The 12241-nt window shown below is 45.0% G+C and overlaps 1 protein-coding gene across 4 annotated transcripts in view; it reads left to right on the plus strand.

Moving 5' to 3' along the window:
* Positions 1 to 1142: 1142 nt before the first annotated feature.
* ARHGAP26 (Rho GTPase activating protein 26) overlaps positions 1143 to 12241 on the plus strand; it is a 482086-nt gene continuing 470987 nt past the window's right edge. For all 4 annotated transcript variants that reach the window (XM_004008912.6, XM_012178663.5, XM_004008913.6 and 1 more), the window contains exon 1: positions 1143 to 1641. In XM_004008912.6, coding sequence (XP_004008961.1) covers positions 1488 to 1641 — 154 coding nt within the window. In that variant the 5' untranslated portion in view covers positions 1143 to 1487. The remainder of the gene's footprint in view (positions 1642 to 12241) is intronic.

Genomic DNA, 12241 nt, shown 5'->3' on the forward strand with positions numbered 1-12241 from the left:
CGAATAATTTATTCAAAGACAGTCCCTTTCCTCTAGCACTTCATAGTTCAGCACTGGACACTGTGGGATCCAGACTGACAGGTGCAGTTAGTGAGCTGCCTGGATTGATTACTGTGGTGGAACCCAAGGGCAATAGGGCAACACATTACAGGAAAGTGGAAAGTGGAGAAAGACACGGGAACGGATCCATTCGTTTATTCCACAAATCCTTATCAATCGCCGTTGCACATATAGCACAAGGGAAGCGCTCAGTATCTGTTACTAGATGCCAGCCACTGTTCTAGGCGTTAGGGATGCCGCAGCGCACAAGAAAGCGGCGGTGGCTCATTTCGTAGTCTTGAAGCTCACAGTATTTATTGCAAAGGACTACAGGCAGTGGACGTAATTATGTAAAATTGTGTGAGGTGCCCAGCAGGAAAACAGGCGGCTGAAATTCTTGAAAGGATGTTAGATCTTTCGGTTGGGGGCAGCCGTGGGCGGGTTTTGAGCAGGAGTGGCCTTGAGGGGGCCGGACTGTAGGGGGCGGGAAGACTGCAGGCCAGAAGAGCTGGTAGTTTTAAGATGTAAGTATGTTTTGCTTGAGTGGAAGAAGGAGCTTGTGTCTAGGGGCGACGTGGTCGCTTGGTACGCTCGGGGTTCTCCTGGGACGTGCGCGAGTGCTAAGTCGCTTCAGTTGTGTCCGACTGGGGAATGCATTTTGAGTGTAAGCACGATTGCCTCAGCCTTAGGGGAACTGCAGCCCTAAATTCCTAGATTTTTCATGTTCGGCACATCTAGGCTCCTCCGCTTCCCAGATATGCAGACGCACCGTCTCCGGCTCGGATCCCGGCCGCTGCGCTGGCCCATTCGGCAGCAATCTTCGTTCCTTCCCGGCTCCGACTGTGCAACCCAGAGCAGACGGGAGAGGGCGGAGCTTGTGCTGCGGACCTAGGCGGTGGCGTGGGCCACGCCCCCGACTTAGACCCCGCCTCTGGACCCCGTTGATTGGGTTATGGTCGCGGAAGGGCCGGGCATCCTCGGAAGGCCCGTGGGTAGGGCTGAGACGGGGTTCTGATTGGCTTGGCTGGGATTAGGTCATTGCTAGCAGGTTCGTCCGGCTCGGACGCCGGCTGGGCGGCCGAGGCTGCTGTGAGAGGGCGCTCGAAGCTGCAGGAGAGCGAACTGGCGAGGGAGGCGGGCAGGCGGCTGCTGCACTCGCTCGACTGGTCGTTCCCTTCCCGTCGCCGCTGCGGGTCCTCAGCTGCTCTTCCTGCTCCGCGCCCTCTCGGTTACACGCCGTTGGAGCAGACGCTCTTCGTTCGCCTCCAGGCTCTGTTCAGGAATCGTGCGCGCCCGCGGACACCGCGCTGAGACCGAGCCGGCGCCACACCTGTGGAGCCGGCGGCCGTCGGGGGTGCCGGCCAGGGTCTCGCCGCGTGCGTGCTCCGGGCTGCGGGCCGCCGGAGCCCTGGGGGAGGCGCGCCCCCCGGCTGGGCGCCGCGGACACCATGGGGCTGCCCGCGCTCGAATTCAGTGACTGCTGCCTCGACAGCCCTCACTTCCGAGAGACGCTGAAGTCGCACGAAGCGGAGCTGGACAAGACCAACAAATTCATCAAGGAGCTCATCAAGGACGGGAAGTCACTCATCAGCGCGCTCAAGAGTGAGTGCCCGGGAGCCTGGCGGGGACGGTGCTCCGGGGCGGGAGGGGCCGTCGGGCGGCGCTCAGACCTAGGGGTCCCGCGCCCGGCTGGATTTCTGCCCCCGGGCGCTGAGGGACGGGCGTAGACCTTTGTCGCGAAGCGGAAAGGATACGTAAAATGGGCGAGCTAGCAACAAGACAGTGAAGGCAGAGACCCGTCACCCGGCCGTTTGCGTTCCGAGGGGACTGGGAGGTGACCGAGCGCGAGTAGCGCTCTGGGGCGCCGCGGGTGGGTGTGCGCGTCACACAGGTGTCTCAGGAGTGGGACTGGAGTGCCTGGAGCACCGTAGCATATTGGGAAACCCCTTCGCGTCCACGACTCCGGCTTCCTTGGGGGAGAGTTGCTCACCCCTGAGTGCCCAGCCGTGGGAATGGAGCGTGCCCTGCCAAGGGGGCGCTGCCTCCCCTCAGGAAAAGGCGGGTTGTGCCTGCTTCACTCCCGCCTGCTCAGGGCCGCCGGGGTCTCCGAGAGATCTCCTTCCCTTCCCAGAAAAGGGCTGGGTAGGGTGGTTGGTCAGCTCGCGATTCTTTGGAATAGTGGCAGCTTTTAACCCACCAGATCTAGAATCAGGGCCACGTACGTGTGCAGGTTCTGATTCTTGTGTTTAGCAGAAGGTGATAGGGGTGGGAGTACAGAATCAGAGTGTTCCTTTACTCTAAACTGTGGGCGAGGGTTTAAAAATAGAACGAACATATCCTCTCCCTCTCTCGCTCCCTCACTCTGCTTTTTTTACCTCTCCCAATATCCTTGAAAACTCAAAGGTTTGGGAAGGAATGTCCTCGATCTTCGCTCAGAAAGAAGTTTAAACTTATCCTTAGAGATTTTCGAACCTTTTGCAAAACCATTTTTGCAAATTTCCCTTTGGCAGGGGAGAAATGAAATTTACATTCTGTGTATGATTTCCCTTGTCATTTGCAGAGCCAGAGAGTGTCTCCTTCTGGCCAAACGAGTGCTCTAGGGATGGATGCCTTGGATTGCTGAGCTCCTTTTTTTGGGTGCCTTTCCTGTCTACCCATTTAAGAATAATTTGGTCCATCTTTTATTTTTAAGAATCAGAAATAACATAAAGGCAGATAGTGGAATTGTCTTTCACTTGACTTTTCCTTTCTCTTTGCTGCATTTCTTAATAGGTGATATCTTTCAACTAGGAAAGCTTGTCTTGGCAGAGTGCAGCCGTGGGCCTGAGAATTGTCACCAAGTCTCTTTGAAGGAGACTTAAAGTCAAGTGCCTGAGATGTCATTTTGTGAGCCTGTTGTTTCTAAAGATGAAGAAGACAGAGGAGCCCCAGGGCAGCAAGTGGTAGTCTTTTGAGGTGAAATAAAAGTAGAACTTTGGTGTGCTGAGGCTCTTCAGAGGCAGGGTCTCTGTTGGAGGTTGTGACCAGAAGCAAATGAATAGACTCTTCTTTTGTTGATGACCAGGGCCGTCCTTAGAATATGTGACCCCTAGTTTGGACTAAGTTAGGGGCTCACTTACAGGTTGGGCCCACACATTTTGTTTGAATCTCAGACTGGCTTTAATTGGGCCTCTGCTTTATTCAGCAAACATCTGGAGTGCCTGCTGTGTGCTCGATATTACCCTGGGCACTGAGGATGTAGTAGTGACTGTTCTGTTGTTCCTGTGGCTGTGGAGACTTACTCCAAACTAGGCACTGCTTCACCCACAAATTATCTCACGTATTATAACTCATCTTTCAAATGAGAAAGCAGGCTTGAAAGAATCACTGGCTGAGAGTCTCACCGCTCTAAGAGCAGGGCTGTTTTTGTCTCCCGCAGGGTCTGAGCCAGAGATGAAGTTCCTGCTGATGTTGAGCTCTTAATTCTGTCTCATTCCTCTTGCCCAGAATGGAGCCCCTGGTCCGAGAGTGTTGGAATTTGGACTTGCATTTTGTATCTTAGCCTTGAGTCTGAGGAAGATGCCTTTATGTGATTGGCAGTTTATCTGCTTGCCACTATTTTTAAGGTGTGTATGGGGGAGGAACTTAAGAATTCTTTGGGTAGGAGGAAACAGTACAGGTGATAAAGAGTTTTTTAAATTGTCTAATGAATGGACCAGCTCTATAACTTGGGGGAGAGCTAGGTGTTCTAATCTCTTAATATCTAGCTCTATTACTAACTATTCTCTTCTACTCTTATTAGTGCTTGAACAGGTGCCACATGCCCTCTTAAAGAGGGTGGAGAGGATTATTAATTCCTGAACTTCAGGCATTGTGTTATCATTGGGTCCTTCTTGCATGGTATATTACTATGCTAGTATATGTGTATTCATTTTCTTTGGATCATCTTTATCACTTCTGCAAAATGTAAAGCGTTTTAAAAAATATATATATAAAAATACATAATTGTGTAAAAGTAACATTGGTTTAGATGATTTATAGGCTCTTCCCTCTCTAAAATTTTATGGCTTTACTTTATAATTAGTATGCACAGATTTTTGGGTTTAGATTTCCTTTGTGTGTTAATCTGAGGCAATAATACTGGCCTCCAGGGATTGCTGAAGTTCAGCTAGATCATTGCTCTTTATGAATGAGGAAACTGAAGATCAGAGAGATCAGTAACCTGCCCAAGGCATCACAGCAGTTAAGTGTACTTAAACATAAGTTATCTGATTCCAGAGCCTGTGCACTTAACTGTGAAGTAGAAATGTTGTGTAGGTCTGTTGTCTATTGAATACCCTTGAGAATCTGGTAAACAAGGCAGCTAAGCAATAAAATAATTTGGGACCTGCATTTCAAAAACTCCTGCCTTTGGAGAAAGTTCTTGTTTGATGTGGTGACTCCCAGTCAATTTCTTCTGTGCTAATTTGTCTAGGCATTTTCTGTGAGCACTCTTTCCTTAACCTGATTAATCTGTCTCAGTCCAGAGGATTCAGTATGCTTTGGTCCTTTTTTCTTTCTGGAGAGATAATAGAGGCTGGCGATGACGTTCAGACTTGTAGAATTAAGGGTTTTAGGATTTTCTGTGTTCTTGACCTTATCACTTACTGGACAAGGCACTAAGCCTGAGCTCCTCCTGTGTAAAATGGGAAGAGCCACGCTGACCTCCTAGGGCTGTTGTGAGCACGAAATGAAACGTGCATGTAAAGAAAGCACTTGGCTTAGAGCCTGGTGTGTAGTGCTGCTTAGTTAATGGCAGCTATTATTATCTTCCAGAATGTCAAGACTCAGAGCAAGAGTCACTAATAGCAGAATTGTCTACACAAGTGCACTGAACTTCATTTCTGTCTGTCTCATGGACTTCATGGCAAACCAAATGTGATTTCATAGAACTGGGAAAGTGAATTAGGCTTTCGGTTTTGAGAGGTGGTTTTCAGGAACTGTTTTCTTTCCACCTTCAGTTGGTTTATGGACTTGTTCCTGGGGATATGCCCCTTTCAATTTGACTTCTTTCTAAGATAGAGTGAATTCTCTTACTTTAATAGTCTTAGGTGGGAGGGATGGGGCAGGAATTCACATTTTAGAATATCAACTTTATTGAGATGTAATCTTTTCACCCTCTTAAAGCATCCAGTTCAGTGGTTCTTAGTACATCCACAGAGCTGTGCAGCTGTCACCACAATCAATCTTAGAATATTTTCATCACCTCCAAAAGAAATTCCATTCCCATAAACAGTCAGCCCCCACCATTTTCTTCCAAGTCCTCCCTCCCCATTCTCCTGCCCTCCAGCCCTCATCAAGCACTGATGTATTTTCTGTCTCTATTGATTTTCCTATTCTGTATATCAGAAGTGTAATTTTAATAGTTTTCTCTTAGATGGTGGTGGGCAACTTGAGGCACTGAGTTCTTGATTGGAATTTCAGGTGGGAAACTTTGAACCATAAGCTGCTCTCCTACAGTGGGGTTTAAGTAGGGGTGAGGTCCCAGAGACTGAACTGTGTCCTAGGAGAAAACCCAGTTGTCTCATGAGATGGAAAGATGGATTCATTCTAGTTCCTGGCACTTTCAAGGATACAGAAAGTGAAAGTGTTAGTAGCTCAGCTGTGTCTGACTCTGTGACCCCATGGACTAGCCTGCCAGGCTCCTCTGTCCATGGAATTCTCCAGGCAAGAATACTGGAGCTGGTTGCGATTTCCTTCTCCAGGGGATTGTCCCAATCCAGGGATCGAACCCAAGTCTCCTGCATTGCAGGTGGATTTTTTTATCATCCTAGCCACCAGGGAAGAGACTACCAAAACTAGAACAAGGATCCAACCCCTTCTGTCAGTCAGCTTTCAGTCAAGTTGGGGCAGAGAGTGTGATACTGAATAAAGCCTTTCTCTGGGGTTGATATCTTGTTGGGTGACACTTTTTTTTTTTTTTTCTTTTGAGTAAAGTGAAATGAGTGTATCTGTGTTTCTCTAGTTCAGCCTATTGTTTTCGTGAGGCTTTTTGGGTATGATATGCCTTTATCACTGCATTCTCAGAGGTTAGTAATTCTGACCTGCATCACATTTCCAAGGCAATCACAGTGAATTTTAACAAAAATAAATTAATAAGAATGCCAGTAAAAAACACAGCAATAAATTTTAGGTGCTATGTATTTGTCTGTCAATATCAAATCTTAAATTCAAGGCACATTTATCTTTTAACAGAAATTAGAGTTGTAGAAATCTGTCGTAATAGCTGTACATGAACAAAGCAAAATGCTGTATTTTGGACCTTGAACCAAGTGGAGAGATGGATAAAAAGTCTGGTATACTTAAGTGAGGTCATACTTAAAAGGTTTTTTGCTAAGGCATGAAGAAAGAACGTTTAGATAGTACATTACTATCTAAAAAAGAATGAGATTTAAATAGTTTTGATAATATTTGCTAGAGGGCATTCATGAGGCTCAGTGGGGCCCTGACCTCATATTATGGGAGGAAAAAAAGTAACAATTATCTCATATCTACATTCTTAAATAATGCAAGTTGTCATTAATTGCCATAGTCTAAACGTCCAGTCTAATAGATGTGTTCTAGAAGAAGCATGAAAAAAAAGTGAAAGTGAAAGTTGCTCAGTTGTGTCCATCTCTTTGTGTGCTCCAGGCCAGAATACTGGAGTGGGTAGCCATTCCCTTCTCCAGGGGATCTTCCCAGCCCAGGGATCGAACCCAGGTCTCCCGCATTGCAGGTGGATTCTTTACCAGCTGAGCCACAAGGGATGCCCAGAATAAGCATATATATCTTCAGTGTATTGAAAATTGTTTCTAATCCTCCGTTGGTAACTGCTCTTCTGCATTTCACAATGATCTGGATTCTGAACATTAGTAATACTAGTGGGCAGTCTCTTTATAGAAGTCCTTCGCAGGATGTCTTCCAAGAATACATCTTGGATGTGGCTCTGGTGCCTCAGATGGTAAAGCGTCTGCCTGCAATACGGGAGACCCAGGTTCGATCCCTGGGTTGGGAAGATCTGAAGAAGGAAATGGCAACCCACTCCAGTATTCCTGCTTGGAGAATCCCAGGGACGGAGGAGCCTGGTAGGCTACGGTCCATAGGGTCGCAAAGAGTCGGGCACGACTGAGCCACTTCTCTTTTGGCCCCTTTATGTAGATGGGGAACATATCTCAGCATTAAGTTCATTTAAGAAGTGAACTCTGCAGAATTAACTTGGAACTGGTAATGTGCAGGCTGAGGAGACCCAGACCTGGGGCACATAGTGCAATTCAGAGAGCCAGGCCTCTGTTATCAGGCAGACTTGATGTTCAGTCAAGCTCTAGCACATACATGCTGTTAAGACCTTGGGAGCACTGTCAGTTTTCTCAACAAACAAGCAAACAGAAAACCTGGAACCTTGCCAGCAGCTCTTGTTCTCGAAACACTCACCAAGGGCCCAGCGCTATGCTAAGTGCACACACTGTCTCATGGGTCCTTAACGCAGTCCTGTGAGGTGAATACTCTTATTCACCTGCAACGCCGTCCTACAAGTTGAATACTCTTATTCACCTGCATTTTGCAGTTAGGATAACTTGTCTCAGGTCACAGAGCTAGGAAGTTGTGTAGGCAAGTTTTGAACTTGGCAACGGACTGCAGGGCTTCTCTTAAACATGAGCCATCAGTGCTTCAGTAAACACTTTGCCAGTGAGGATACAAATTCTTCAGAGGTAGACGCTAGACAGGAGAAATGTGCAGCAGGTGTTAGATTAAGTGAGAATATTGTACCCATTGTTTTTCAGTCTCTGAGTCCTGGTTGCAAAGAATAGCCAAGATTTGTATTGTGCTCTGAAGTTTTGTGCTCGCATCATCGTAGGATTAAAGACCCATTGTAGGCTAGTGAGGCATAAGTAAAGGGTGCCTACTTCTTGGCTTTTTGAAGCAGTAGAGTTGCTCTTTGGGGGTAGCACTGATTACCAGTGAGTTTCTCTCTTCTTTTTAATGTTATTTAGAAAATGCATACTTTTCTAACATTTCTTTTTTCAGTTGAAATATTTAAAAATTGAGATATAATTGACACAGAACATTTTTTTAGTGTTAGGTGTACAATGTCACTATTCGCTATTTGTATATATTATGAAATGATCGCCACAGTATGTCTAGTTAACATCCATCACCATACATATATTAACGAATTTTTTTTCTTGTGATGAGAACTTTTAAGATCTATTCTCTTAGCAGCTTTCAAATTATAGTACTATTAACTACAGTCACCATGCTATGCATCACATTCCACGACTTACTTATTTTGTGAATGAAAGTTATTCTCTTTTAACTGGGTAGTAAAGAGTTGAACATGGAGGCCAAAAACCTGTTCCTGGGTCTGATTTGTTAAGATAAATAGTTAGTCCTTTTTGCTCATTAAAACGAGAGTGGAAAAAAAAAATCACCAAGAGTGGTGTGCTTAAAACACCACTTTTGTACTTCTTTAGGATTTGATGTAGGTTTTTGCAGTAGTGAGATGAATCCTTCGTTAATAGTATAAACTCCCAAAGGCTCTTAAGTACCAACCTGCTTTGTTTAGGACTAATATTATTTTTTACTTACCAAATCCTAAAGGATCAAATGCATATGGAGTTAGGTAACAAAAAGTTTTTTTCTCAGCTCTTTTGCTTTGCTTTAGCACCTTTCGAATAAAAGAAGAAAAAGCATTTCCTAATTATTTGTAAATGGTGGTAATTTGCAATACTGACATTTGGAATTTTACTCATACAAATATAAGCATCTGCAAATTATATCCAAACAAGATTTTGTAGTTTTTATAAAACACTGGCTTTAAAAAAAGTCCTTCCACTTTAATTCAGTTATTCAGTTCTGGATTGGACTGAATAAATTGCATCTATAATCTGTACAAAATTTCCCATGTGGCTCAGTGTAAAGAATCTGCCTTCAATGCAGGAGACATAGGTTTGATCCCTGGGTCAGGAAGATCCTCTGGAGAAGGAAGTGGCAATCCACTCCAGTATTCTTGCCTGGGAAATCTCATGGACAGAGGGCTATATTCATTGGGGTCGCAAAAGAGTTGGACACCACTCAATGACTAAATAACAATAATCTATAGCACTCAGCCCACTGATTTGAGGCTTAAGTTCCCCCTTCCCTCCTTTTTAAAAAATATGATTAATAGGCTTTATTTTTTAGAGCAGTTTCAGGTTTACAGAAATACTGAGTGGAAAGTATAGAAAGTTCCCGTATAGCCTCTCACACCCGTTTCTCTCAGATAGTACATTTGTTACAATAATGACAGTGTTATAACTCAAGTCCATAGTTTACACAAGGGTTCATTCTTTGTGTTGTATATTCTGTGGATTTTGACAAATGTATTGACCTTAACAGTATCATGCAGAATAGTTTCAGCCTGTGAAATACATGTCTTTGTATGGACATATGTTTTCATTTCTTATTTAATTTCCCACCTAGGAGTAGAATTACTAGGTTGCATAGATAAACTTAAGTTTAATTTTGTAAAAGCCTGCCAAACTCTATTCTGCACCAGAGGCATCCTTTAAAATTCCCCTCAGAACATCCAAGGGTTCCAGTCTTTCCACATTATCACCAATACCTGCTATTGTCTGTCTTTTTGATTGTAGCCATCCCAGTGGGTGGGAAGAGGTACCTCTTTGTTTTAATTTGCATTTCTGTGATACTTACAATGTCAAGCATCTTTTCATAAGCTCATTGGCCACTGGTGCATTTTCTTTGCTGAAGTGTCTGTTCAGATCTTTTAGATGGGCACTGTTTATATCTTGGATTGTTTTTTTAATCCTTTTGTGCGTACATGCTCAGTTTCCAAGTTGTATCTGACTGTTTGTGATCCTGTGGACCATAGCCTGCCAGGCTCCTCCATCCATGGGATTTCCTAGGTAAGAATACTGGAGTGAGTTGCCATTTCCTTCTCCAGGGAATCACAAGAGCCTCCTGGGAAGCCGTTAATTCTTTTACTTTTTCCATAACATTTTTGATGAGTAAGTGAACACCATTGGGTATACTTTATTTGCCCTCATTTGGGGACTTTTTGCTTCTACTTGCTTCAACCTCAGATGTACTTGATTCATCAGTTTCACATCCCAGGGCTTGAAAGGTGATTCTGACAAGGCTATGGTTCAGATTTCTGCTCTAGTTAGGCTAGTCAGCGTCCCTCTGGGGAGAGGCCCCAGGCTGAACTTCCTAATGCTGGCCAACGTAAGCTAATGATCACAAATCCCATGAATTGACAAAATGAGAATGGGTCAGGGAGAAAGTGTTGTCACCATGGAGCTTTTGGGGAATGCAGTTCATGAAGGTGACTTTGTTACCCGGTCTAGGCCATTGCATTTTTAAAAGTTAGCCAAAGGAGAGGTGCCAGTATGAAGCTAAGTGTCATACATTTCTGACTGACTCAAGTTTTAATTTTTAAAATTATAACCCAGTATGTTTTAAATTGTATATCTTAGGCCATCAGAGGAACGCTTTCATTCAACAAACATGGAGTCTCACTTTGCCCTTACCTTGTCATCCAAGCCTTGGCCTCGAGGAAGGGCTTTTAAGGTTGTGGTAACAGATGCAGAAGTTGTGAGGTGAGAGGAATTATGGGGTGTCCCGGGGCTCGCAGGGAGGCCATGTAGCTGGAGCAGAGCGATGGCAGATGAACGGGGAGAGAGGCTGGGAGCCAAGTCCTCGAGGTCTTGACTCCCAAAGGGACTTTGAGTTTCATTCTGAGTGTGATGGAAAGTCAGGGGAAGGTTGTGACATCATCCTTCTTGTACTTTAAGAGATTATGGGGACCACTGTGTAGAGAATAATTTAGTGGGGCAAGAATGGGGGCAAGGAGAGCAGTTAGGAGGCTGTATAATAGGTGAAGTAAGAGGCAGTGGCACCTTGGGCTAGGGGGCAGTGTTGGAGATGTACGTCAGATTCTGGGTGTTTTTGGAAGCCCACAAGATCTACTATTTGATTGGATTTAGGCTTTGAGACTAAAAATCAAGAATGATTCAAATATTTCTAGCTAGAGCAGTTACGGAGAAGGCAGTGGCAACCAACTCCAGTACTCTTGCCTGGAAAATCCCATGGACGGAGGAGCCTGGTGAGCTATAGTCCATGGGGTTGCGCAGAGTCAGACACGACCGAGCGACTTCACTTTCACTTTTCACTTTCATGCATTGGAGAAGGAAATGGCAACCCACTCCAGTGTTCTTGCCTGGAGAATCCCAGGGACGGGGGAGCCTGGTGGGCTGCCGTCTGTGGGGTCGCACAGAGTTGGGCACGACTAAAGTGACTTAGCAGCAGAGCAGTTATGTGAATGATGGTGCTATTTTCTGAAATAAGGATGACTTGGGAAGGATTAGGTTTGGGGGAAGATGAACAGTGTAAATGGATGACCTAATCTTATCGTGCAAAGACAAAAAGTTACACGTTTCATGCATACACTCATAAAAGAATGACAGAGTGTGGAAGTATACAGAGTAAAGCACCCCTTGCCTGAGTTAGCCACCGACGTGCTCTTTTACTCATCCTTTTTCTGTGTGTATTTGTTGTTTTCCTAAGTGGAGCTACAGGATATGAATTAGTCTGTGTTTTGCTTTTCTGGTTGATATTACGTCTTAGAGTACACATATACAGTGTATTCTTTTTAACACCTGCAGAGAGCACTGCTATGTGGCGACACCATGGCTGATTTAACCCTTCTCCTGTTGAGGGATATTTGGATTGCCTCACTTTTCACTATCAGAGAAAGTGCTACAGTGATGGTTTGCACACTGTCCTTTCTGTGTGGCTCGTAGTAGTTCCATGGGGGTTGATTCCTTAAAGCGGAATTATTGCCAGCTCCCATCTATTTTTTTTTTTTTTTTTACAAGTTCCTTGACATTGACTCTTTAGGTCCTTGGCACTCCTGTCAAGTTGGTATTTGTCTGGCACTGTTTTAAGTGTGTTGTTAGATTGTTTCTGAAGCTTAATGTTTTGCTTTAATTGGAAGCGTCCTTAACAGGACAAGCTCTTCTTTTAGGTGCTGGCATGGATTCTGAAGGAACCAGGGGCTAGAAAAGAGAGAGAGATTACAATTAATTGGCTGTGTCCTAATTAACGTTGGACCTGTCTGATATCCTTTCTGAGCTCTAAGTTCTTACAGATAAAATGGGATATGGGATGTGGCTTTGCCCATATCTAATAGGCTGTTCCAACCTCAAAT

Source organism: Ovis aries, chromosome 5 (assembly GCF_016772045.2).
Source record: "Ovis aries strain OAR_USU_Benz2616 breed Rambouillet chromosome 5, ARS-UI_Ramb_v3.0, whole genome shotgun sequence".
NCBI classification, from domain to species: Eukaryota; Metazoa; Chordata; class Mammalia; order Artiodactyla; family Bovidae; genus Ovis; species Ovis aries.